This window comes from Ranitomeya variabilis, chromosome 3 (genome assembly GCF_051348905.1).
Source record: "Ranitomeya variabilis isolate aRanVar5 chromosome 3, aRanVar5.hap1, whole genome shotgun sequence".
Lineage (NCBI taxonomy): Eukaryota > Metazoa > Chordata > Amphibia > Anura > Dendrobatidae > Ranitomeya > Ranitomeya variabilis.
Window position 1 is genome coordinate 752,911,664 of NC_135234.1, and position 27,779 is coordinate 752,939,442.

General features: G+C 45.6%; 1 protein-coding gene across 5 annotated transcripts in view; it reads right to left on the reverse strand.

Moving 5' to 3' along the window:
* Positions 1 to 27,779, reverse strand: part of CCDC81 (coiled-coil domain containing 81) — an 82,344-nt gene that overhangs the window by 3,648 nt on the left and 50,917 nt on the right. For all 5 annotated transcript variants that reach the window (XR_013224107.1, XM_077298580.1, XM_077298577.1 and 2 more), the window contains exons 9-12: positions 26,743 to 26,857; positions 23,625 to 23,771; positions 4,301 to 4,408; positions 1,757 to 1,926 (exon numbers count right to left, since the gene is read on the reverse strand). Coding sequence is in view for 4 of the 5 variants with exons in the window: in XM_077298580.1 (XP_077154695.1) it covers positions 1,757 to 1,926; positions 4,301 to 4,408; positions 23,625 to 23,771; positions 26,743 to 26,857 (540 nt within the window). In the remaining variant the exon portion in view is untranslated. The remainder of the gene's footprint in view (positions 1 to 1,756; positions 1,927 to 4,300; positions 4,409 to 23,624; positions 23,772 to 26,742; positions 26,858 to 27,779) is intronic.

Sequence of the window (27,779 nt, forward strand, 5' to 3'; positions counted from 1 at the left end):
GGCTCGTCACTTCTAATTAAAGCCAGTGAGGGAGCGCACTGTCACTGTGCAATTAGAAGAATATTGCACATTAAGAAGGGAGCTTGTACTGAGCAAACCTTGGAATTGACAACCGATGCATCCTCAGTACAGCAGGAACTAGCCTAGCCTTGAAATGGACGTCGCTGATGACGCTTTGTTTCAGGGTGGGGGGTAGAGGCTGCGGCAGTGATCGCAGTTTCTGACCTCAGATAACATGCCTTTCGAGTATCCCAGCATGCACTGGGGTTGAAGAAAGTAAGCGTCATCAAAATGGAAATAGGTTAAAAAAAATAAAGCACATTAGAGAGGGAAGGGTACGGATTTTTTAAATAAACTATACTAAAACAAAATATATTATTAAAATAAATATAGAGACATTTAGGATGAAAATTACTATTAATTTTCGGACCACCCCTTTAAAGATTGCCATCAGTAAATAGCAGAGCCTCTCTGCCATATAATGTGGTGCGCTTGTGTCTCTCTATTCACATACTGCCATCTAGTGGTAGATTGGAGTAACGCAATAAAAAGTTTTGTCAAAACTTTTAATTCTGCATTTTAGGGTTTGAACATCAATCTAGAAGCCATTTAATGTATAGAACATCTAATATACAGTGAATCATATCTAACAATATGGATTCTATAATGCTGAGTTGCTTTTCACATTTTGGACAGATCTGGGGTTACATCATGTTGTTTAGTCCGTTCATAACGAGAGCTGGATTTAGAATTCTGCTGATTCCTCCTCGGTCGTATTCCCATCAACTTTTAACCACTATTTATATAGAAGGCTTATATTATTGAAGTAACTTTTCAAAATAAGCTGTTCTGTGTATATGAGAAATAACACTATTTCTGGCCATTACATGACTCTGCTATTGACTCTGAGTTACTGGGAGGAGAATGCTATGAAGTCACCTACACAGAGAGAGTTTCCTGCTCTTCATTCCTTAGCACATAGAGAGAAGCAGCAGCAGAATGGAGGAATCAGAGTAGATGTGAATCCAGCTCTGGGGTGAGGTAAAAGACTTGTTAGAAAGCTCAGCACGATCTTTCCATGTCTCCCTTTGCCTGTTTCCTCACTCTTCCTCCCCACCCTCATAGATCAATCCATCAAATTTTGAGTTACATGGAGTTGAGCTGTTTTTTTTTCATAGTGGATGGTGATTTGAGGAGAAAAGGGGGATGAAAAGAAGTGGCTCATAAGTGGAGAAAGAGTGAGAATTCTCTGATAAGCTACATTATAGAGTTTCTTATACTCGCCTTTACCATTGATCTGTGTAAGGCTTGATGAAACCATGGTTCCCTTTTAATCTTAAGGCTGTGTTGAATAGTAGAGTGTTAATAGATTTCAAGCAGAATTAGGAATGCAGCTCTGGCTGTGAACAGGGTAGATCACTTGATACATCTCAAGATACGCACCAGATATTTTAATGATTGCAAAGCTATCCATTACTGTGCGCCTTTTATTTTTTTATTCTGGATCCACTTTATATTTTAAGACCGGGATAAGAAGAAATTGTCGGAGACATAAAATAACCAGGTGAAGCTGCGAGATCTCACAGCGGTGTAGCAGAGCTGACTTGGTGGTTTGGTGCAATGTGTTGTGACGTCATGATGTGTTATCTGCGGTTTTACACAGGACTGCCTTATCAGAGCGTGTGGAAGCGGCAGCTGCGCCGCACTGTACGCCAGTGACATGTACAGACGTAGAAACTGGGAAAATAGACATTACTCTTCTGCCAGCTGGACTTGCTCGAGCCTGGCCACTAAGTCCTGGTCCTGCTTCTCCTTCACTTCTTTGCCTCTTCTGTCGGCCATCTGCTTAGTCAGCGACTGGTAGTACTGCTCTTGTCTCACTAAAGCTGGAGGGGTCAGTGGCCGCCTCTGGAAAATGTAGGATCTCTGCAGGAAGGAATATTGATCATTTATAGCCATTGTGCACTTTTACTACCATTTATTTTTTGCCAATGCATCAAAAATGAAGCGACTCTGCAATCAGTCGTCATTAAAAAATATCCTGTATTGTCTCTCCCCATCCCGTGCTGTCAGGAACGTTTCTTCATGATCAGATTTACAATCGGGGTATCTTTATATTTACTAATATTTATTATACAGTGGGGACGGAAAGTATTCAGACCCCTTTACATTCTTCACTCTTTGTTTCATTGCAGCCACTTGGTAAATTCAATAAAGTTCATTTCTCCTCATTAATGTACACTCTGCACCCCATCTTCACTGAAAAAAAAACAGAAATGTAGAAATTTTTGCACTTATTGAAAGAGAAAAACTGAAATCTCCCATGGTCATAAGTCTTCAGCCCCTTTGCTCAGTATTGCATAGAAGCCCCTTTGGAGCTAGTGCAGCCATGAGTCTTCTGGGGAATGATGCAACAAGTTTTTCACACCTGGATTTGGGGATCCTCGGCCATTCTTCCTTGCAGATCCTCTCCAGTTCCGTCAGGTTGGATGGTGAACGTTGGTGGACGCCATTTTCAGATCTCTCCAGAGATGCTCAATTGGGTTTAGGTCAGGGCTCTGGTTGGGCCGGTCAGGAATGGTCACAGAGTTGTTCTGAAGCCGCTCCTTTGTTATTTTAGCTGTGTGCTTAGGGTCATTGTCTTGTTAGAAGGTGAACCTTCGGCCAAGTCTGAGGTCCAGAGCACTCTGGAAGAGGTTTTCATCCAGGATATCTCTGTACTTGGCCGCATTCATCTTTACTTCAATGAAAACCAGTCATCCTGTTCCTGCAGCTGAAAAACACCCCCATAGCATGATGCTGCCTCCACCATGTTTCACTGTTGGGATTGTATTGGGCAGGTGATGAGCAGTGCCTGGTTTTCTCCACACATACCGCTTAGAATTATCACCAAAAAGATCTATCTTCGTCTCATCAGACCAGAGAATCTCTTTTCTCATAGTCTGGGAGTCCTTCATGTGTTTTTTAGCAAACTCTATGCGGCTTTCATATGTCTTGCACTGAGGAGAGGCTTCCGCTGGGCCACTCTGCCATAAAGGCGCGACTGGTGGAGGCTGCAGTGATAGCCGACTTTGTGGAACTTCTTCCATCTCCCTACTGCATCTCTGGAGCTTAGCCACAGTGATCTTGTGGTTCTTCTTTACCTCTCTCACCAAGGTTCTTCTCCCACGATTGCTCAGTTTGGCTGGACAGCCAGGTCTAGGAAAACTTCTGGTGGTCCCAAACTTCTTCCATTTAAGGCCACAATTCTGCCTCTGAGCTCCTTGGCCAGCTCCTTTGACCTCATGACTCTCCTTTGGTCTGACATGCACTGTGAGCTGTGAGGTCTTATATAGACAAGTGTGCGCCTTTCCAAATCAAGTCCTATCAGTGTAATTACACACAGCTGGACTCCAATGAAGGAGTAGAACCATCTCAAGGAGGATCACAAGGAAATGGACAGCATGTGACTTACATATGAGCGTCTGAGCAAAGGGTCTGAAGACTTAGGACCATGTGATAGTTCAGTTTTTCTTTTTTATTAAATTTGAAAAAATTACTACGGTATATTTCTGTTTTGTTTTTTTTCACCAAACGGCTGCAATGAAACAAAGAGTAAAACATTTAAAGGGGTCTGAACACTTTCCGTACCGACTGTATGTATTTATTTTACTAAATGAGTGAGAATACAAGCATCTAATTCCTCCCTGCATCTAGTCTGAACGTCTCTGTGACCCTTAGGCTGGATTCAGACAGGTGTAAATCTTCTGCCCCAAACTTTCCATCTCATAGGCACATATGAGGCTGTAAGTTTAGGCTGGGAGACCATGGAATATGCCGGTCTGAATCCGGCCTTACTGGTGTCTGGATCTTGGAGATTTTTGTTCTCTTCACTTCTGGTGATTTTATAAAGACATGAGCATGTTATCAAAGACGTAAGTGTCATAAATAGTCCCAATAAAATCCAACTAAAATGTAGATCTACAAAGAGGCACAGTACCAACCTTAAGTGGATGTAATCACTATTACTGAGGTATAAGGTGGCAAGATAATTTTATTTAAATGAGTTATCCAGGCTTATGATACGGCTGACCGATCCCTGAAATAGATCATCAATATCAGATCAGCGGATCCGACGCCACAACTGTGATCAGTTGTCAGCTCGGCCGGTGACCATAAGAAAACGAAGAACAGAGTCGGAACAGCACAGCCCTGTTCCCAAAGCAAAGATCTACAGCCCCGCTCCTAATCACTAGATTACTAATATCATAAGCCTGGACCGCCCCTTTAAAGGTGACTCCAGATTTATTAAAGCTCTTACATAAAACTCGGTGCTCCTAGCATTCTGCCCGTTCCTGATGGCCTCTGCTACACCTCTGTTGTACGCGGCATCTTTCTCTCTCTGTTCTCGATTCACCTGAGCTTGTGCCTAATAAAAAGGTAGAAGAAATATAGTTTATTAGTGGAATTAATGTACAAAAAGTTAAATTAATTTTTACATTTATTGCAATACTTACCTTGAGTTACCTCCTGCATTATACTCCAGAGCTGCACTCACTATTCTGCTGGTGCAGTCACTGTGTACATACATTACATTACTGATCCTGAGTTACATCCTGTATTATACCCCAGAGCTGCACTCACTATTCTGCTGGTGCAGTCACTGTGTACATACATTACATTACTGATCCTGAGTTACCTCCTGTATTATACTCCAGAGCTGCACTCACTATTCTGCTGGTGCAGTCACTGTGTACATACATTACATTACTGATCCTGAGTTACATCCTGTATTATACCCCAGAGCTGCACTCACTATTCTGCTGGTGCAGTCACTGTGTACATACATTACTGATCCTGAGTTACATCCTGTATTATACTCCAGAGCTGCACTCACTATTCTGCTGGAGCAGTCACTGTGTACATACATTACATTACTGATCCTGAGTTACATCCTGTATTATACCCCAGAGCTGCACTCTCTATTCTGCTGGTGCACTCACTGTATACATACATTACATTACTGATCCTGAGTTACTTCCTGTATTATACCCCAGAGCTGCACTCACTATTCTGCTGGAGCAGTCACTGTGTACATACATTACATTACTGATCCTGAGTTACCTCCTGTATTATACCCCAGAGCTGCACTCACTATTCTGCTGGTGCAGTCACTGTGTACATACATTACATTAATGATCCTGAGTTACATCCTGAATTATACTCCAGAGCTGCACTCACTATTCTGCTGGTGCAGTCACTGTATACATACATTACATTACTGATCCTGAGTTACATCCTGTATTATACTCCAGAGCTGCACTCACTATTCTGCTGGAGCAGTCACTGTGTACATACATTACATTACTGATCCTGAGTTACCTCCTGTATTATACCCCAGAGCTGCATTCACTATTCTGCTGGTGCAGTCACTGTGTATATACATTACATTACTGATCCTGAGTTACATCCTGTATTATACTCCAGAGCTGCACTCACTATTCTGCTGGAGCAGTCACTGTGTACATACATTACATTACTGATCCTGAGTTACATCCTGTATTATACTCCAGAGCTGCACTCACTATTCTGCTGGAGCAGTCACTGTGTACATACATTACATTACTGATCCTGAGTTACCTCCTGTATTATACCCCAGAGCTGCACTCACTATTCTGCTGGTGCAGTCACTGTGTACATACAATACATTACTGATCCTGAGTTACATCCTGTATTATACTCCAGAGCTGCACTCACTATTCTGCTGGAGCAGTCACTGTGTACATACATTACATTAATGATCCTGAGTTACATCCTGTATTATACTCCAGAGCTGCACTCACTATTCTGCTGGTGCAGTCACTGTATACATACAATACATTACTGATCCTGAGTTACATCCTATATTATACCCCAGAGCTGCACTCACTATTCTGCTGGTGCAGTCACTGTGTACATACATTACATTAATGATACTGAGTTACATCCTATATTATACCCCAGAGCTGCACTCACTATTCTGCTGGCAGAGTCACTGTGTACATACATTACTGATCCTGAGTTACATCCTGTATTATACTCTAGAGCTGCACTCACTATTCTGCTGGTGCAGTCACTGTGTACATACATTACATTACTGATCCTGAGTTACATCCTGTATTATACTCCAGAGCTGCACTCACTATTCTGCTGGTGCAGTCACTGTATACATACATTACATTACTGATCCTGAGTTACATCCTGTATTATACTCCAGAGCTGCACTCACTATTCTGCTGGAGCAGTCACTGTGTACATACATTACATTACTGATCCTGAGTTACCTCCTGTATTATACCCCAGAGCTGCATTCACTATTCTGCTGGTGCAGTCACTGTGTATATACATTACATTAATGATCCTGAGTTACATCCTGTATTATACTCCAGAGCTGCACTCACTATTCTGCTGGAGCAGTCACTGTGTACATACATTACATTACTGATCCTGAGTTACCTCCTGTATTATACCCCAGAGCTGCACTCACTATTCTGCTGGTGCAGTCACTGTGTACATACATTACATTACTGATCCTGAGTTACATCCTGTATTATACCCCAGAGCTGCACTCACTATTCTGCTGGTGCAGTCACTGTGTACATACATTACATTACTGATCCTGAGTTACATCCTGTATTATACCCCAGAGCTGCACTCACTATTCTGCTGGTGCAGTCACTGTGTACATACATTACATTAATGATCCTGAGTTACATCCTGTATTATACTCCAGAGCTGCACTCACTGTTCTGCTGGTGCAGTCACTGTATACATACATTACATTACTGATCCTGAGTTACATCCTGTATTATACTCCAGAGCTGCACTCACTATTCTGCTGGAGCAGTCACTGTGTACATACATTACATTACTGATCCTGAGTTACCTCCTGTATTATACCCCAGAGCTGCATTCACTATTCTGCTGGTGCAGTCACTGTGTATATACATTACATTACTGATCCTGAGTTACATCCTGTATTATACTCCAGAGCTGCACTCACTATTCTGCTGGAGCAGTCACTGTGTACATACATTACATTACTGATCCTGAGTTACATCCTGTATTATACCCCAGAGCTGCACTCACTATTCTGCTGGTGCAGTCACTGTGTACATACATTACATTACTGATCCTGAGTTACATCCTGTATTATACTCCAGAGCTGCACTCACTATTCTGCTGGAGCAGTCACTGTGTACATACATTACATTACTGATCCTGAGTTACCTCCTGTATTATACCCCAGAGCTGCACTCACTATTCTGCTGGTGCAGTCACTGTGTACATACATTACATTACTGATCCTGAGTTACATCCTGTATTATACTCCAGAGCTGCACTCACTATTCTGCTGGAGCAGTCACTGTGTACATACATTACATTAATGATCCTGAGTTACATCCTGTATTATACTCCAGAGCTGCACTCACTATTCTGCTGGTGCAGTCACTGTATACATACATTACATTACTGATCCTGAGTTACATCCTGTATTATACTCCAGAGCTGCACTCACTATTCTGCTGGTGCAGTCACTGTGTACATATATTACATTACTGATCCTGAGTTACATCCTGTATTATACTCCAGAGCTGCACTCACTATTCTGCTGGTGCAGTCACTGTGTACATATATTACATTACTGATCCTGAGTTACATCCTGTATTTTACTCCAGAGCTGCACTAACTATTCTACTGGTGCAGTCACTGTGTACATACATTACATTACTGATCCTGAGTTACACCCTGTATTATAGTCCAGAGCTGCACTCACTATTCTGCTGGTGCAGTCACTGTGTACATACATTACATTACTGATCCTAAGTTACCTCCTGTAGATCTTTTATTATAAAAATGAAAAACATAACAACAATAATAGCAGAAAACATAACAAAAATATTAGCCAGAAAATAATCAGTATACTGAACACTGGTCCAGCCGCTCATTCTCTCCTCTCACACATATTATACAGTATATACAGAATAACTACTTTGATTTTCAGGTCCGGTCACCAAACAAAATAATAATACCAAATAAAATAACCAATGGAAAACAAAGACTATATACATGAACTTTTTTTTTTTGTTTTTTTTAGTTTTAAATAAAATAACTACAAATTAAACAAATATATACAATACTACAAGCTATCCTCCATTCCCAACCCCCCGCACTGACCTGAGAGCTGGTCCTGCGTCTCATGCCTCAGTCCATGTCCAACGTCCATAGGCCAGATCAGGCAGTGCTAGTTTTTCCCCCAAACAACCCAGTGTCCCATAGTCCCACAAGATAAACCCACCTCCCCCCTTTTCCCACCACCCAACCTAACACCTACACCCAATTCTATATCCCTATATACAATATATACAATATATACAGCAGCACACACCACAATAATTACAAAACACGAAGCCCAAGTTCGGCGCCTGCAGCCCTACATCACTGTATAATCAAACAAAACAAAAATCTACAGTGTCAGCAGCAGCCCACCACCAGGAAAGGAGATGACCAGACTAGGGCACACTAAAAGAAAAGCCCCTCCAGAGGAGCGCGGCCCTCCGTGCGCCCAGTCTCCCATACTCCAGAGAGCGCACCTTCACCAGGTCACCAAGTATGGTCCTAAACACATCGTCCACTGGGAGGATTTTTCGTTGCGTCGATACTAAGCACCGTGCGTTCCATGTGTGATACCTAACCACTGCGCTAACTAGAAATAAGGTGCAGCGGTCCCGACCACCCAGGTCTCCGAATGCTCCATAGGCCCATTCCGCATAGGAGAGACCGGCCAGCCGAGACCAGCCAATGAAGGCGCCCACCCTGTTGTACACCTCTGTGTTGAAGGGACAATGAAACAGGAAGTGGTCCATGCTTTCCAGCAAGGTACCACAATGCTCCCGAGGACAATTCCTGTCCTCAGAGCTCCTACACTTCAGATTGTCCCTCACACACAGTTTCCCATGGAAGCAGCGCCAAGCCAAGTCCCAAAACTTCGAGGGGATCCTGATAGAATTCAAAAGATGCAAACCCACCCCAAGATCCCGACTTGGGCAGTCCCTGAGCGTCAGAGGCCTCTGGAAATGGGTCAACAGAACCCTACTGTCAAGTAGTTTCCTTGGCAGAGTCCTGATCTCCCACATTCCCAGACCCCACCGACGAATTACCTTCAGAACCAAGGTAGCGTAAGCCGGAAGATGTCCATGCGGTGTGCGAAGATCCTTCACTTGCCCTCCTGTCTCCCATTCCTGGAAGAAAGGCTGAAACCATCCCCTACAGGAGAATACCCACGGAGGAGCCCTCTCTTTCCAGAGGTTTGCGATATTGATCTTAATGAAGGTATCCACAAGGAATACCACAGGGTGGACCATACCCAACCCTCCTAGTCTCCTCGTACGGTAAGTAACCTCCCTCTTGACCAGGTTCAGTCTATTCCCCCATAACAGTTGGAAGAACAAACTGTAGACCCGAGTCCAGAGAGATTCCGGCAAGATGCACACACTGCCCAGATAAATCAGTAAAGGGAGCAGGTAAGTTTTGCTCAGGTTTACCCTTTCCCTTAGGGTCAAAGACCAACCCTTCCATTGGTTCACCTTCTGAGTGGCGATCTCTAGCCTGCTGTCCCAATTTTGTTTGGGGTAATCCCCCTGGCCAAATTCGATGCCAAGGACTTTTGCAGAGACTTTGGGTCCTGGAAGGGTGTCCGGGAGCTCAAAACCAGGATCTCCTCCTCCCAGCCAGAGACTCTCACACTTATCCCGGTTGATCTTGGACCCGGATGCCTCCGAGTAGCGATCTACCTCTGACATCAGCCACCCTGCCTCCTCGTGAGAGGAAGCAAACACAGTGACATCATCGGCATACGCCACCACCCTCAGAGTGGCTTCCGGTGCTGCCTGATCCATCCCGATCCCAGCCAACGGTCCACGCTCCACCCTCCTAAGAAGAGGGTCAATCGCAAACACGTACAGCAGCGGGCTCAAGGGACAACCCTGGCGAACACCGGACCCAACCTCAAAAGAGCTACCAATCCAACCATTCACAAGCGGGAAACTCTCTGCCCCACTGTACAAGGTCTTAAGCCAATCAACAAACCCCCCCGGCAGGCCATATCTCAGAAGGACGGACCAGAGGTACTCGTGATTAACCCGATCAAACGCTTTTGCCTGGTCCAGTGACAGCATGTACCCCTTCCAGTGACCAGCCCTACCCTGCTCCACTGCCTCTCGGACACAGAGCACAGCACTAAATGTGCTGCGGCCTGGAACAGAGCAATGCTGGGCCCCCGAAAGGAGTCGGGGTGCAAATTTCACCAGCCGATTAAACAGCACCTTTGCCAGAACCTTCCTGTCTGCATTGAGAAGCGCTATGGGACGCCAATTCTCAATGCAAGACGGGTCCTTACCCTTTGACAAGATGATCAGAGCAGACCTCCTCATTGACTTCGGCAGAGTGCCCGAGGAAAGACACTCATTGAATACCTCAGTCAAGAGGGGAACCAAAACGTCCTTAAAGGTCTTATAGAATTCAGATGTTAAGCCATCTGGACCAGGCGATTTTTTGGGAGCAAGCCCTTCAATCGCCAACTGAACTTCCTCTTCCCTGATCATTTCTGTCAAAACGTCAAGAGAGGGGTCTACCCCTGGTTCGGGGACAGCTTCTGCCAGGAAAGCCGACATCTCATCCCAATCAAGATCTCTCTTCCCCAAGAGGTGCGAGTAGAAGGATCTGACAACCTCCAGGATCCCTGATCTGGATCGCCTCAGGGACCCCGTAGTGTCGACCAGTCCTGTAACCACTTTACTATTCACTGACATCTTGCAGTTTCTGTAAGGGTCGGGCGAGCGGTACTTCCCGTAATCCCTCTCAAAAACCAAAGATGCGTGTCTATCGTACTGACACCTCATAAGCAAAGATTTCACTCTGGAGATCTCCTCGCGGCTACCTCCAGTTGAGACAAGATGCTCGAGTTTCCTCCTCAGACCCTGATACAGGCGGTACCTGCTCAGACTCCTGAGGCTCGAGAGCTGGCGGAAGAATCTCGCCACCCTTTCCTTGAACATCTCCCACCACTCTGACCTACTACTACAAAGATCCAGTAAGGGTACCTGGCTCTGAAGAAAATCCTCAAAGGACTGTCTTATCTCCGCTTCTTCCAAGAGAGACGAATTGAGCCTCCAAAAGCCTCTTCCCATCCGGAGGGTCTCTGTAATATTCAGAGAAAACAAAATTAAACAGTGGTCGGAGAACTCCACCTCAACAACAGACACTGCTGAAGAGACAGCTTCCTCCTTTAAATAAAACCTATCTATTCTGGACCTACAGTTACCTCTATGATAGGTGAACCCCTCGTGGCCTGGGGTGTGCCGAATGTGGACATCCACCAGGCGAGCCTCACTAGCTATACTATTAAGGGCGACGCTATCATAAGTCAGCTTGTCTCTGGAACCTCCTCTATCTCGGGGCCTCGTGACAGCATTGAAGTCCCCTCCAAAGACAACCTGCCGACTTGTAAAAAGGTAGGGCTTGATCCTCATAAAGAGACACTTCCGGTCCCACTTAGATTGGGGACCATAGATGTTAATGAGCCGGAGCTCTTGTCCCTTCATGAGGACATCTAAGATCAGGCACCTCCCCATTTCTAACTCAATAACCCATCGGCATTCCACCGGTGCGGTAAAAAGGACCGCCACTCCGCTATACGGCTCGGCCGCAAGAGACCAATAGGAGGGCCCGAATCTCCACTCCCTCTTAGCTTTAAACACATCTGCCATGTTTGGCAGCCTGGTCTCTTGCAAAAAGAAAATGTCAGCTTCAACCCGGCTGAGAAAATCAAAGGCCGCAAATCTAGCTGTATTTGACTTTATGCTGGCGACATTAATGGACGCCAGCGTCAACGGAGTGGGTTCCGCCATCATTGGTGATTGAGTTAGATGGCTTTCTTTTTCCCACTCCCCTTATCCTCTGCCTCAGAAGAGGAATCCTTCCCCCTCTTTAATGACATGGAGGTATCCATTCCTACGTGTTTTTTATTTTTATCGTCCTCGTCTCCGGACTCTGGGCCAGTCCCTCCCTCCAAGGATCTTACGTTCCCAGAAGGAGGAGACTCGGCGCCCCCTGTGAGCCCCGCCGAAGCCAGAACCTCACCCTCAGCTTCCTCCTCAGAGGAAGAGATGTTTTCAAGGGCTTGGAACCGGTTAGAAAGACCAACCAGAGGGGAGTCGGTTTTTCCTTCCTTAGGTACCTTGGTCAGAGCGAGAGAATATTTTTTATCTCCCTTCTTTCTCTTCTTTTTGGTGCCGAGCTTACGCTTGTCCTCTAGCCACTGCCTATTATCCTCATCCATACTTTCATAATGGGAGGACTCTGAGGCAGTGGCACTCTCCTCCCTGTGGATCCTCCTGACCTCCTCATCCAACTCATCATCCCTTGGGGCCTCAGCAGCAAGACTGGCATCCAGGACAGGGGCCGCCCCAGTAGCCCGAGGCTCGCCCAGCTCCCTATCCTGTCTGCGCTTGTCTAGACGCCTTAGCTGGGCAGGCGTCTTTTTATTGCTTTTCTTCCTTGGCCCCTCAGCTCCCTCACCCTTGCTAGTCCCTTCCCCAGCAGAATCAGCCTCACGGCTTTCTCCCACCGGGGTCACGACTTCGTTAGCGAAGGAGCGAGGACAACGGCTGAATGGGTGACCTAACTCACCACACAGGTGGCACCTAATCTCCACACAAGATGCAGCAAGATGGCCGACATCCCCACACAATGCACACTTCTGCACAGTGCAGTTTGCACTGAAGTGTGTGGGGTCGCCGCACTTGTGACAGAGCTTTGGATGCCCCTGGTAGAAGACCAGGATACGATCCCTACCCAGGAAGGCAGATGATGGTATGTGGGCAACCGTACCACCTGAACGCTTAAGTTTTACCATAAACGTCCAGGCCCCTGACCAGATACCAAACTCGTCACGGTTTTTTTTTTGGCATCTCCATTACCTCTCCATACCGGCCAAGCCACGTCATGATGTCATAACAAGAAAGTGACTCGTTACACGTCATCACGTTCACTTTCTTGACTTGATTTTGGCGAGACACCGCCTGAACGGCAAAGTCTCGCCAGCCGGGCTCATTTTTTGCCAACTCATAGTTCGACCAGAAAAGTTCAAGCCCCTCCGGCCGAACAAAGCTGACATCAAACTCAGGTGTGGAATAGGGATGTATCAAGGCGTAGATGTCAATCGCCTTGAAGCCCATCCTCAGCAGGAGCTCCACAACCTTCGACCTTGGAGGACATGCATCACTGCCCCTCCACCGAAGACGGACCACATTCCTACGCACACTACCCGTCCCGGCTGTTGGGAGGGACCACACTGTATCCCCCCCTCTTTGCTCTCGGAAGGCCCCGAGGCCATGCCTCTCTATCCAGAAGGATAGATCAACCTCTCGACCCTCTATCATTAGTGATCTCTCTCCCTTCTTTAGAGCCTCCAGGAGACGCCGTTGCAACATGCCGTCCCCAGAGCCCAGAGACGAGGAGGACGCCCTATTTCCCCCGGAGGTGACAGCGGCATAACTCCTGACAGGTGCTGCCACCACCGGGGGGGCAACCGGACCAGTGACCACATCCACACCAACAGCATCACCATTACCCACCTCCATAACCTCCTCACCCTCCACCAAACCAGCAATCACACCACTAGACAAAGATTTTTCCTCATCCATACCCACCACCACATTCACTCCTGCTGGACCAGTGACAACAGGGGGTGACATTTTGGCCTCCGCATCATCAGGCACAAGGGGCTGAGTCTCCTCCACAGAACTGGAGGTGACCTCACCCCTGGTTTTATGTGTGCCCTCCGCATCATCAGTTGATATTTTCCGCTGCTTCATGGTTGCTACCAGGCGCCGTTGATCTTTAGCTGCTGTGAGGCACCGCTGATCCTTAGCATCAGGATCTTGTTGACCAGCGGCGCCAACACAGAACAGGACTTTGGTGGGAGGACCGGAACGCCCAGCCCCGGTGACCCCCTCACACTGCCGCCGCTTCTCAACTAAGTGATCAGCGGCAACAGCATTCAGGGGCACCGAGGCTACCGGAGCTGCCCCTGACACCGGGCTGCTCCCCTGTTGTGAATTTGCTTTTTGCTCCCTCTAGTGGTTACTAGTTTTTTGACTCTGGTTTTTCTGTCATTCCTTTTATCCGTACCTGGGTCGTTAGTTAGGGGTGTTGCTATATAAGCTCCCTAGACCTTCAGTTCAATGCCTGGCAACGTAGTTATCAGAGCTAGTCTGCTGTGCTCTTGTCTACTGATCCTGGTTCCAGTTATATCAGCTAAGTCTGCCTTTTGCTTTTTGCTATTTGTTTTGGTTTTGTATTTTTGTCCAGCTTGTTCCAAATCTATTTCCTGACCTTTGCTGGAAGCTCTAGGGGGCTGGTGTTCTCCCCCCGGACCGTTAGACGGTTCGGGGGTTCTTGAATTTCCAGTGTGGATTTTGATAGGGTTTTTGTTGACCATATAAGTTACCTTTCTTTATTCTGCTATCAGTAAGCGGGCCTCTCTGTGCTAAACCTGGTTCATTTCTGTGTTTGTCATTTCCTCTTACCTCACCGTTATTATTTGTGGGGGGCTTCTATCCAGCTTTGGGGTCCCCTTCTCTGGAGGCAAGAAAGGTCTTTTGTTTTCCTCTACTAGGGGTAGCTAGATTCTCCGGCTGGAGCGTGTCATCTAGAATCAACGTAGGAATGATCCCCGGCTACTTCTAGTGTTGGCGTTAGGAGTAGATATATGGTCAACCCAGTTACCACTGCCCTATGAGCTGGATTTTTGTATTCTGCAGACTTCCACGTACCTCTGAGACCCTCGCCATTGGGGTCATAACAGTTTGCCAGGCCAGTATTAAATGTTTAATGCGTTGCAGAAGAGGGATTATAAGAAAGAAGATTCTGAGTTTTTTTTTTTTTTTTTTTCTTTCTTCTTCCCCTTTACCTCAGAGTGGCTATGCTTGCTGCAGACATGAATGTCCAGACCTTGATTACAAGTGTGGACCAGCTTGCTGCTCGTGTGCAGGGCATACAAGACTATGTTATCAGAAATCCTAGGTCAGAACCTAAAATACCGATTCCTGAACTGTTTTCCGGAGACAGGTTTAAGTTTAGGAATTTTGTGAATAATTGTAAATTGTTTTTGTCCCTGAGACCCTGTTCATCTGGAGACTCTGCTCAGCAAGTAAAAATAGTTATTTCGTTCTTACGGGGCGACCCTCAGGATTGGGCTTTTTCGCTGGCGCCAGGAGATCCGGCATTGGCTGATCTCGATGCGTTTTTTCTGGCGCTCGGTTTACTTTATGAGGAACCCAATCTTGAGATTCAGGCAGAAAAGGCCTTGCTGGCTATGTCTCAGGGGCAGGACGAGGCTGAAGTGTATTGCCAAAAATTTCGGAAATGGTCCGTGCTGACACATTGGAACGAGTGTGCACTGGCCGCTAATTTTAGAAATGGCCTTTCTGAAGCCATTAAGAATGTTATGGTGGGTTTTCCCATTCCCACAGGTCTCAATGATACTATGGCACTGGCTATTCAAATTGACCGGCGGTTGCGGGAGCGCAAAACCGCAAATTCCCTCATGGTGTTGTCTGAACAGACACCTAATTCGGTGCAATGTGATAGAAAAACCGCAAATTCCCTCATGGTGTTGTCTGAACAGACACCTGATTTAATGCAATGTGATAGAATCCTGACTAGAAATGAGCGGAAAATTCATAGACGCCGGAATGGCTTGTGCTACTACTGTGGTGATTCTACACATGTTATCTCAGCATGCTCTAAACGTATAGCTAAGGTTGTTAGTCCTGTCACCGTTGGTAATTTGCAACCTAAATTTATTCTGTCTGTAACTTTGATTTGCTCACTGTCATCTTATCCGGTCATGGCGTTTGTAGATTCAGGTGCTGCCCTGAGTCTCATGGATCTCTCATTTGCTAAGCGCTGTGGTTTTACTCTTGAACCATTAGAAAATCCTATTCCTCTTAGGGGTATTGATGCTACGCCATTGGCAGCAAATAAACCGCAGTATTGGACACAGGTTATCATGTGCATGACTCCTGAACACCGCGAGGTGATACGTTTCCTGGTTTTACATAAAATGCATGATTTGGTTGTTTTAGGGCTGCCATGGTTACAGACCCATAATCCAGTCCTGGACTGGAAGGCTATGTCAGTCTCAAGTTGGGGCTGTCGTGGTATTCATGGGGATTCCCTGCCTGTGTCTATTGCTTCTTCTACACCTTCGGAAGTTCCGGAGTATTTGTCTGACTATCAGGATGTCTTCAGTGAGTCTGAGTCCAGTGCACTGCCTCCTCATAGGGACTGTGACTGTGCTATAGATTTGATCCCAGGCAGTAAGTTTCCTAAGGGAAGACTGTTTAATCTGTCGGTACCTGAACATACCGCTATGCGTTCATATATCAAGGAGTCTCTGGAGAAAGGACATATTCGTCCGTCTTCTTCCCCCCTTGGTGCGGGATTCTTTTTTGTGGCAAAAAAGGACGGATCTTTGAGACCTTGTATTGACTATCGGCTTTTAAATAAAATCACTGTCAAATTTCAGTATCCTTTACCGCTGTTGTCTGACTTGTTTGCCCGGATTAAAGGTGCCAAGTGGTTCACCAAGATAGACCTTCGTGGTGCGTACAACCTTGTGCGCATTAAGCAAGGTGATGAATGGAAAACCGCATTCAATACGCCCGAAGGTCATTTTGAGTACTTGGTGATGCCTTTTGGGCTCTCCAATGCGCCTTCAGTTTTTCAGTCCTTTATGCATGACATTTTCCGGAAGTATCTGGATAAATTTTTGATTGTTTATCTGGATGATATTTTGGTTTTTTCTGATGATTGGGATTCGCATGTGGAGCAGGTCAGGTTGGTCTTTAAAATTTTGCGTGAAAATTCTTTGTTTGTCAAGGGCTCAAAGTGTCTCTTTGGTGTACAGAAGGTTCCCTTTTTGGGGTTCATTTTTTCCCCTTCTGCTGTGGAGATGGACCCAGTCAAGGTCCGAGCTATTCTTGATTGGACTCAGCCCTCGTCGGTTAAGAGTCTTCAGAAGTTCTTGGGTTTCGCTAACTTCTACTGTCGTTTTATCGCTAATTTTTCTAGCATTGTGAAACCGTTGACGGATATGACCAAGAAGGGCTCCGATGTAGCTAACTGGGCTCCTGCTGCCGTGGAGGCTTTCCAGGAGTTGAAGCGCCGGTTTACTTCGGCGCCTGTTTTGTGCCAGCCCGATGTCTCACTTCCCTTTCAGGTTGAGGTGGATGCTTCAGAGATTGGAGCAGGGGCCGTTTTGTCGCAGAGAGGCCCTGGTTGCTCTGTTATGAAACCTTGTGCCTTTTTCTCCAGGAAGTTTTCGCCTGCCGAGCGAAATTATGATGTGGGCAATCGGGAGTTGTTGGCCATGAAATGGGCATTTGAGGAGTGGCGTCATTGGCTCGAGGGTGCTAAGCATCGTGTGGTGGTCTTGACTGATCACAAAAATCTGATGTATCTCGAGTCTGCTAAACGCCTTAATCCGAGACAGGCCCGCTGGTCATTGTTTTTCTCCCGATTTGACTTTGTTGTCTCGTATTTACCAGGTTCAAAGAATGTGAAGGCCGATGCTCTTTCTAGGAGCTTTGTGCCTGATGCTCCTGGAGTCGCTGATCCTGTTGGTATTCTTAAAGATGGAGTTATCTTGTCAGCTATTTCTCCGGATCTGCGACGTGTGTTGCAGAGATTTCAGGCTGATAGGCCTGAGTCTTGTCCACCTGACAGACTGTTTGTCCCGGATAAATGGACCAGCAGAGTCATTTCCGAGGTTCATTCCTCGGTGTTGGCAGGTCACCCGGGAATTTTTGGCACCAGAGATCTGGTGGCCAGGTCCTTTTGGTGGCCTTCCTTGTCAAGGGATGTGCGGTCATTTGTGCAGTCCTGTGGGACTTGTGCTCGAGCTAAGCCTTGCTGTTCTCGTGCCAGCGGTTTGCTCTTGCCCTTGCCTGTCCCGAAGAGACCTTGGACACATATCTCCATGGATTTCATTTCTGATCTTCCGCTATCTCAGGGCATGTCCGTTATCTGGGTGATATGTGATCGCTTCTCCAAGATGGTCCATTTGGTTCCTTTGCCTAAGCTGCCTTCCTCTTCCGATCTGGTTCCTGTGTTTTTCCAGAACGTGGTTCGTTTGCACGGCATCCCTGAGAATATTGTGTCAGACAGAGGATCCCAGTTCGTTTCTAGGTTCTGGCGATCCTTTTGTAGTAGGATGGGCATTGATTTGTCGTTTTCGTCTGCTTTCCATCCTCAGACTAATGGACAGACGGAGCGAACCAATCAGACTTTGGAGGCTTATTTGAGGTGTTTTGTCTCTGCTGATCAGGACGATTGGGTGACATTCTTGCCGTTGGCTGAGTTTGCCCTTAATAATCGGGCTAGTTCCACCACCTTGGTTTCGCCTTTTTTCTGCAACTCTGGTTTCCATCCTCGCTTTTCTTCGGGTCATGTGGAGCCTTCTGACTGTCCTGGGGTGGATTCTGTGGTAGATAGGTTGCAGCGGATCTGGAATCATGTGGTGGACAACTTGAAGTTGTCACAGGAGAGGGCTCAGCGCTTTGCCAACCGCCGCCGCGGTGTGGGTCCCCGACTACGCGTTGGGGATTTGGTATGGCTTTCTTCCCGCTTTGTTCCTATGAAGGTCTCCTCTCCCAAATTTAAACCTCGTTTTATTGGGCCTTACAAGATATTGGAAATCCTTAATCCTGTATCTTTTCGTCTGGATCTTCCTGTGTCGTTTGCTATTCACAATGTATTTCATAGGTCCTTGTTGCGGCGGTACATTGTGCCTGTAGTTCCTTCTGCTGAGCCTCCTGCTCCGGTGTTGGTTGAGGGCGAGTTGGAGTACGTGGTGGAGAAGATCTTGGATTCTCGCCTCTCCAGGCGGAGGCTTCAGTACCTGGTCAAGTGGAAGGGCTATGGTCAGGAGGATAATTCCTGGGTGGTCGCCTCTGATGTTCATGCGGCCGATTTAGTTCGTGCCTTTCATGCCGCTCATCCTGATCGCCCTGGTGGTCGTGGTGAGGGTTCGGTGACCCCTCACTAAGGGGGGGGGTACTGTTGTGAATTTGCTTTTTGCTCCCTCTAGTGGTTACTAGTTTTTTGACTCTGGTTTTTCTGTCATTCCTTTTATCCGCACCTGGGTCGTTAGTTAGGGGTGTTGCTATATAAGCTCCCTAGACCTTCAGTTCAATGCCTGGCAACGTAGTTATCAGAGCTAGTCTGCTGTGCTCTTGTCTACTGATCCTGGTTCCAGTTATATCAGCTAAGTCTGCCTTTTGCTTTTTGCTATTTGTTTTGGTTTTGTATTTTTGTCCAGCTTGTTCCAAATCTATTTCCTGACCTTTGCTGGAAGCTCTAGGGGGCTGGTGTTCTCCCCCCGGACCGTTAGACGGTTCGGGGGTTCTTGAATTTCCAGTGTGGATTTTGATAGGGTTTTTGTTGACCATATAAGTTACCTTTCTTTATTCTGCTATCAGTAAGCGGGCCTCTCTGTGCTAAACCTGGTTCATTTCTGTGTTTGTCATTTCCTCTTACCTCACCGTTATTATTTGTGGGGGGCTTCTATCCAGCTTTGGGGTCCCCTTCTCTGGAGGCAAGAAAGGTCTTTTGTTTTCCTCTACTAGGGGTAGCTAGATTCTCCGGCTGGAGCGTGTCATCTAGAATCAACGTAGGAATGATCCCCGGCTACTTCTAGTGTTGGCGTTAGGAGTAGATATATGGTCAACCCAGTTACCACTGCCCTATGAGCTGGATTTTTGTATTCTGCAGACTTCCACGTACCTCTGAGACCCTCGCCATTGGGGTCATAACACTCCCCCCTCCCACTGGGGAGCGCACCACAGTATCGTGGCCTAATTTTTCGCCCGCCGCCGGGCCGCCCTCACTGTCCAGCCTCTCGGCTGATGCACCTGCTGCTACGTCCCTGCTACTATAAGCAGAGACGGAGCTCTGCGCCTCACTACATTGCTTTGTAGTCTCCCCGCGCCTTTGCACCGGATCCACAGCAGAACCCGGGCTGGGCTGGGCAACGGGGCTTATACAGCGAGCTGACCCTGCAGCCGACTCAGGGGGTACAGGGAGGGGGGCATACACATAACTTACCGCTTCCTGCAGCTTAGGTTTGATCTTCTTTACCTTTTTCTTGTGGCTCCCAGGTGCCTCCTCTGGCAAATCATCACCAAGATGGAAGTTCTGAAGGCACACTGGGGACTCCAGGAGCTTGATCTCTGCCATTAGCGCCCCTCCCTGGCCGATGTCACTGTCCTCCCCAGAGCCAGCAGAACTGCGACGAGATGTCATTGTCGCCTGTCCAGCAAGGAGCTCGCTGCACGTGGCCTGTGAGTGACTAAGCAGGCAGCCAGGTGGGGCTTTCTGCTGGTCATCCTCCTCATCATCATCATCATCATCATCATCCACCTGGCTCCCAGGCTGCAGCCCTATCTGCCTTTGCTCTCTGTTATCAGCCATTTCTCTGAATCGATCTTCATTTTGCAATTTTTCTTTAAATGGTCCACTTTTTTCTTGGATAAAGGCTTTTCTTACCTCCAGGTCATTAATTTCCAGCTTCAGCCTCTTTACCTCAGCCTGGAATTGCGTCTTCCTGGGTCTGGAGGCGCCTGCAGCTTTTGCGCTTGTGCAGCGCAGCTCCTCCCGGAGCCTTCTCAATCTCTTGCTTGCTTCTTCATACTCACGAAGGTGGCTCATGACCCGGGAGGCATAGGTGGACACAGACTCCCGGGGTCTCTGCAGCGCCCAACCCTCCTCAGTGAGGTCGGCCTCACCTCCGTGAGCACTCAGCTTTCCTCCGGAAGGGCTGTCATCCTGCACGCTAGCAAGCTTCTCCTCCATGGAAGCCTTGCGGCTTCTCTGGGTCTCTGCAGACCTGGGGGGAGTAGGAGCCACATTGCTGCGACTCCTGGTGGAGCGTCTCACCCCCGAATCCTCTGATGTGCAGGCTGGTTGCTGGTTCCTTCTGCCCCCCGCCAGCCTGGTCCGGGAAGCAGAAGCCTGGGACTTGGCTCCTTCACTCATCCCAGGAAACCCACTCCCTCCCTGGGTAAGAGAGAGAGCAGGTCCCCGGGTGGAGAGGTGGTGGTTCTCAGGAGCACACAGCAGGTTCAGCAGCGACCGCACCCACAATCAGCACAATGAGCAGCAGCTGAGCAGAGCTGCACCCACTATTCTGCTGGTGCAGTCACTGTGTACATACATTACATTACTGATCCTGAGTTACATCCTGTATTATACCCCAGAGCTGCACTCACTATTCTGCTGGTGGAGTCACTATGTACATACATAAATGATCCTGAGTTACCTCCTGTATTATACTCCAGAGCTGCACTCACTATTCTGCTGGTGCAGTCACTGTGTACATACATTACATTAATGATCCTGAGTTACATCCTATATTATACTCCAGAGCTGCACTCACTATTCTGCTGGTGCAGTCACTGTATACATACATTACATTACTGATCCTGAGTTACATCCTGTATTATACCCCAGAGCTGCACTCACTATTCTGCTGGTGCAGTCACTGTGTACATACATTACATTACTGATCCTGAGTTACATCCTGTATTATACTCCAGAGCTGCACTCACTATTCTGCTGGTGCAGTCACTGTATACATACATTACATTACTGATCCTGAGTTACATCCTGTATTATACTCCAGAGCTGCACTCACTATTCTGCTGGAGCAGTCACTGTGTACATACATTACATTACTGATCCTGTATTATACCCCAGAGCTGCACTCACTATTCTGCTGGCGGAGTTACTGTGTACATACATTACTGATCCTGAGTTACATCCTGTATTATACTCTAGAGCTGCACTCACTATTCTGCTGGTGCAGTCACTGTGTCCATACATTACATTAATGATCCTGAGTTACATCCTATATTATACTCCAGAGCTGCACTCACTATTCTGCTGGTACAGTCACTGTATACATACATTACATTACTGATCCTGAGTTACATCCTGTATTATACCCCAGAGCTGCACTCACTATTCTGCAGGTGCAGTCACTGTGTACATACATTACATTACTGATCCTGTACTGATCCTGAGTTACATCCTGTATTATACTCCAGAGCTGCACTCACTATTCTGCTGGAGCAGTCACTGTGTACATACATTACATTACTGATCCTGAGTTACCTCCTGTATTATACCCCAGAGCTGCACTCACTATTCTGCTGGCGGAGTCACTGTGTACATACATTACTGATCCTGAGTTACATCCTGTATTATACCCCAGAGCTGCACTCACTATTCTGATGGTGCAGTCACTGTGTACATACATTACATTACTGATCCTGTACTGATCCTGAGTTACATCCTGTATTATACTCCAGAGCTGCACTTACTATTCTGCTGCTGCAGTCACTGTGTACATACATTACATTACTGATACTGAGTTACACACTGTATTATACCCCAGAGCAGCACTCACTATTCTGCTGGTGCAGTCACTGTGTACATACATTACATTACTGATCCTGAGTTACATCTTGTTTTATACTCCAGAGCTGCACTCACTATTCTGCTGGTGCAGTCACTGTGTACATACATTACATTACTGATCCTGAGTTACATCCTGTATTATACCCCAGAGCTGCACTCACTATTCTGCTGGTGCAGTCACTGTGTACATACATTACATTACTGATCCTGCGTTACATCCTGTATTATACTCTAGAGCTGCACTCACTATTCTGCTGGTGCAGTCACTGTGTACAGACATTACATTACTGATCCTGAGTTACATCCTGTATTATACTCTAGAGCTGCACTCACTATTCTGCTGGTGCAGTCACTGTGTACATACATTACATTACTGATCCTGAGTTACATCCCGTATGATACTCCAGAGCTGCACTCACTATTCTGCTGGTGCAGTCACTGTGTACATACATTACATTACTGATCCTGAGTTATATCCTGTATTATACCCCAGAGCTGCACTCACTATTCTGCTGGTGCAGTCACTATGTACATACATTACATTACTGATCCTGAGTTATATCCTGTATTATACCCCAGAGCTGCACTCACTATTCTGCTGGTGCAGTCACTGTGTACATACATTACATTACTGATCCTGCGTTACATCCTGTATTATACTCTAGAGCTGCACTCACTATTCTGCTGGTGCAGTCACTGTGTACAGACATTACATTACTGATCCTGAGTTACATCCTGTATTATACTCTAGAGCTGCACTCACTATTCTGCTGGTGCAGTCACTGTGTACATACATTACATTACTGATCCTGAGTTACATCCCGTATGATACTCCAGAGCTGCACTCACTATTCTGCTGGTGCAGTCACTGTGTACATACATTACATTACTGATCCTGAGTTACATCCTGTATTATACTCCAGAGCTGCACTCACTATTCTGTATGTTAAGGAGAATTGTATTCCATCAGCTGTACTGGCTTATTTCTTCCTTCCTAGGTTTCCCTTCGGGGCAGCTGATGGTAGATCCGTATGTCCACGTATACATATTACAGAAGTTACCGTGGTCCTCTCTATGGCCTCCTGGTCCTTCATGTGCTGGTAGTGCTGCAGCACCCGCTCCTCTTCCTTTTCCCGCTGCTTCCTCTCTTCTGTATAATACACGGGCATGTTCTTCTGGGCACGCTGCAGGCACAGGTAACAGAGTTCCTAGAGAGAGATACAGAAAGCATTGGAGAGAACTTTGAGAATGCTACAAGCTGATTGTAGGCGAAGAAGTCTTCAGGACACCCAAGAGAGTGCAGCAAGTGCCGGGACCGTCTCCTAAAGAGAGATCAACTACAGGATTAGTTATACACCAGTGCAGAGCTTGCTCCAAAACGGCAGCAGGCAGGTGTCAGTGTATCTGCACACAGTGAGGAGAAGGCTTTTGGAGGCTGCCCAGTGTGTAGAAGAGCAGCAAAGACGCCACTTATCTGTAAGAAAAGCATCAAGGACCGCCTGACATTCTGCAGGAAATACAGGGATTGGGAGGCAGAGGACAGGGGTATAATTATGTTCTCTGAAGAAGCCCATTCAGACTGTTGGGACATCTGGAAGAATGGTTGTCTGGAGAAGAAGAGGTGACGCTGCCATGAGTCTGTGCCAACAGTGAAGCCTCCTGAGAGCATTCATGTGTGGAGACGTCTCATCCATGGAGGGGGATCACTCACAGTTTTGCCTAATAACACGGCCATGGATAAAGAATGAGATCTAAACCTCCTCGAGGAGCAACTGGAGCAATGTGGTGGTGATGATTCTTTTTCCATTATGATGGAAGGGAAACGTAATAACTTAGTGACTCGGGAGGAAAACATTGAAATTATGAGTGTCTGGCCAGGAAACTCCCCAGATCTCATCCCATTGAGAACCCGAGGTCAATACTGAAAAAGCGACAAACAAAACCACGGAAATTGTGATAAACTCCGAGCACTGATTAGACAAGAATGGGCGTCCATCAGTAAAGATCTGGCCAGAAGATGGTATCCATCTGCCGGGGAAAAGGGCAGAAGTCTGGAGAGATAAGGGACAAGGCTGGAAATATTGAGGCTTTATATAAACTTGTTAATTAAAACATCTGAACTGCTGATAATTGTACTTCAGTAATTAGAGAAATATCAGACAAAAAGATCTAAAAACACTGGAGAAGAAAAATGTGTGAAAACCAAACATTTGGCCACGACTGTAGACCACTAGGGATGTCAGATATTATTACCAACCCTTAAACCACTCACTCTCCCGGATACTAATATTACCCCAAAAACTACTGAAGACAACTAGGAATAATACATATTATTATTATTATCCCTTACCCCACTCCAGACCACCATGGATAATACTATCTGTCACAGAAAACATTAAGATCCATAAAGTCACTCCAAAGAAGAAGATTCCAAAATTTCCAGTAAAAAGAGCTGACATTCTGAACCTCTTTTGGTAGTAGAAACATATGTTTAAGGTATGGGAAGATAGTAAATTAGGTATAGCTAAGAGGTGAGGAAACCAGTTAAGATAGGAAAAGTTAATTAAACACTCAAGTGTCCTTTGAAGCCAAGACTCAATACAAAGTACAGATAATTAGGCAGGAAAGATCTTTTCTGAGGTTCAGATAACAAAAGGGACATGTGCTTACACATAGATAGAGAAGTGGAGAAGTCTCCATTGCCCAAAGAAAAGAACTCTTGAGTTAAAAGGAAACTTTTGTTCCCTTCAGGGAATATGGGACACCTATGACTAAACAGTTGAGCACCAGTGGAAAGTTATGAATATTGGGGTTTGTATAGATCCGATATTGGTGAGACATACATCTTCAACTCCAGGACTGATCCAGGAAAAATATGCATATATTTTCATAACTGTGATACCTGCCTATAAGCGCTTTATCAATAGTGGCCAGAAATCGCCATGACATGTTTACTATCCATAGAAAAGTAAAATCCCGATAAACAATTATGGTGTCGATCTAGAACTTCTGCAATCTTCAGAAGTGAAGATATGTTGGGAATTTCATAAAATCCTTGAAGAGCTGAGAACATCCCACAACCCGATGCACATACTGTCATCAAGGGGGAATGTGTGGGTGTAACTTAAGTGCTGATAAAAAAGACAAGGCAAATTATGATCTGTGTTCCTGCAGAGAGATACATTTCAGTGTATGCACGATCCTGTTCACTGGAGGTTTCCAACTGAAATGTTCTCCTTCGCTAAGCTGAGCATCCATGTTATCAGCGTAGTAAGTTTCTCTTGTTAATACTGATTATTTATGTAATTATATATGCTGTATTGTTTTGCCCCCTTTGAACAATCTTTTGTATATTTTTTATAAATACTGCCTATCATTATGAATTAAATATAAAATATAATAGTTCTGTTCCTTTTGTTCTGTAAACCACACTCCTGAAAGCCATACTCTAACAGAAATCAGGCGTCCAGTCGGCCTGTATAAACTGATGGTGTCAGTGAGTAGTTCTTGAGTTATCGTGGAGTTAGCAGTGACCGTACCGGGGTATATATATATATATATATATATATATATATATATATTCCATGCATTGTAATTGAAGGTGTATATACAATATGCTCACTGTTAGTTCTCCAATATCAGGCCTATTAGTGGAAACAGCCTGCAGCCTCCTCCGTTAATCATAAATCAAGCAAGTAATTGTCTGGATGATAAGGGGTAGCAAAGAGCAGTTCCTAACAAAAAGATAACAGCGTAGTGGATTAAGCGTGAACCCCCCAGGCTCTGATCCTTGACACTACAGTTAACACTTTATTCCCCGTAGACTCCCTGGGATAATTCATATTATTACTAACCTTTACCTTACTCTAGACCCCCAGGGGTAATACATACTAATATTAACATTTCTTACTGCCTGGAATAATAAGACATTATTACTAACCCTTACTCTACTCTAGACCACCAGGGATAATATACTACCACTAACATTTTATCCCCTCTAGACTCCCTGGGATAATACATATTATTACTAACCCTTACACCAATTCAGACTTAAACCATCTCTAGACCATCAGGGATAATACCAAGGGGCATTTTATTATCTCCGTCATGGGTTTGTTTACTTATGTATGATCTCACACACGTGCTCTCAAAGTCATTCGCTCCTCACCATCGTCTTACCTGTCCTGCACGGCAGTGGTCCACACATGTAGGGGATGATCTTACATGTAGCACATTGGTCTGATTGACTTCAGAATCCGCTCTTGGAATATTCTTAGACGTTGATGATCCCGATCTAAACGATACACTGACATGTATAAGTTACTCATGTCACGGACCCACTGCGCCTTGTTACATGAGTGACGCCATTATATAGCGCAATGCCCATTTCTGTCACCAGATTAGGTTTACATCTTTCTCAGTTGCTTGTTATTTTTTGTTTTTTTTTCTGCAGGAATAATTGTAGTTTTTATTGCCACTACTTTAGAGTAAATGTAATCTATTGTCAACATTTATAATTTTTTAGGGAGGTATAATTAGGAAAAATAAATCACATCTCTGCTGCATTTTACGCCATTATTTTATGCTGGAAATGGTGCAATGTCAATAATAATTAACGTAATTAATAATTAATAAAATTCTTAAAGTGTTTTATATGTATATGTTATATATACCGTAAATTATGTTTTCTTCATAATGTTTTAAAGTTTTGTACTTTAGCCAAAATGATGTTTTAAGGAAAAAAAAAAATTTCTATGGCCGCCCATTGCATTTTTATTTTTCCGTCGATGTATCTGTTTGCATAGATTTGTTTGATTTTTTATGTTTTTTTTACTGGCATACATATGTGGTGTACATATAGTTTATTTTTTTCATCTCAAATGTCAATTTTGAAATGGATTCTCCGCCATACTTGATTTCTTACCTTTATTTATTTTTAATCGAGAAGAAAAGAGATTACAGTAATTTTAATGTCTTTCTTTTTCTAATATTTTCAAAAACATTTTTTTTTTCTTTCTCCTTTTCTTTCAATCCCTCAGGAAACTGGATCTGCAGCTGACTGTTCTCGCAAGCAGATGCTAGTTGCATAAGACAGCCGACATCCGCCAGACATGCTGCAGGCTCAGCTCCTGAGCCCGCTCCATACACCTGCACCCCATAGACATCTATGTAACAAGCCAGGGAATAATCACCTGGAGGAATCCCACTAGTAATCA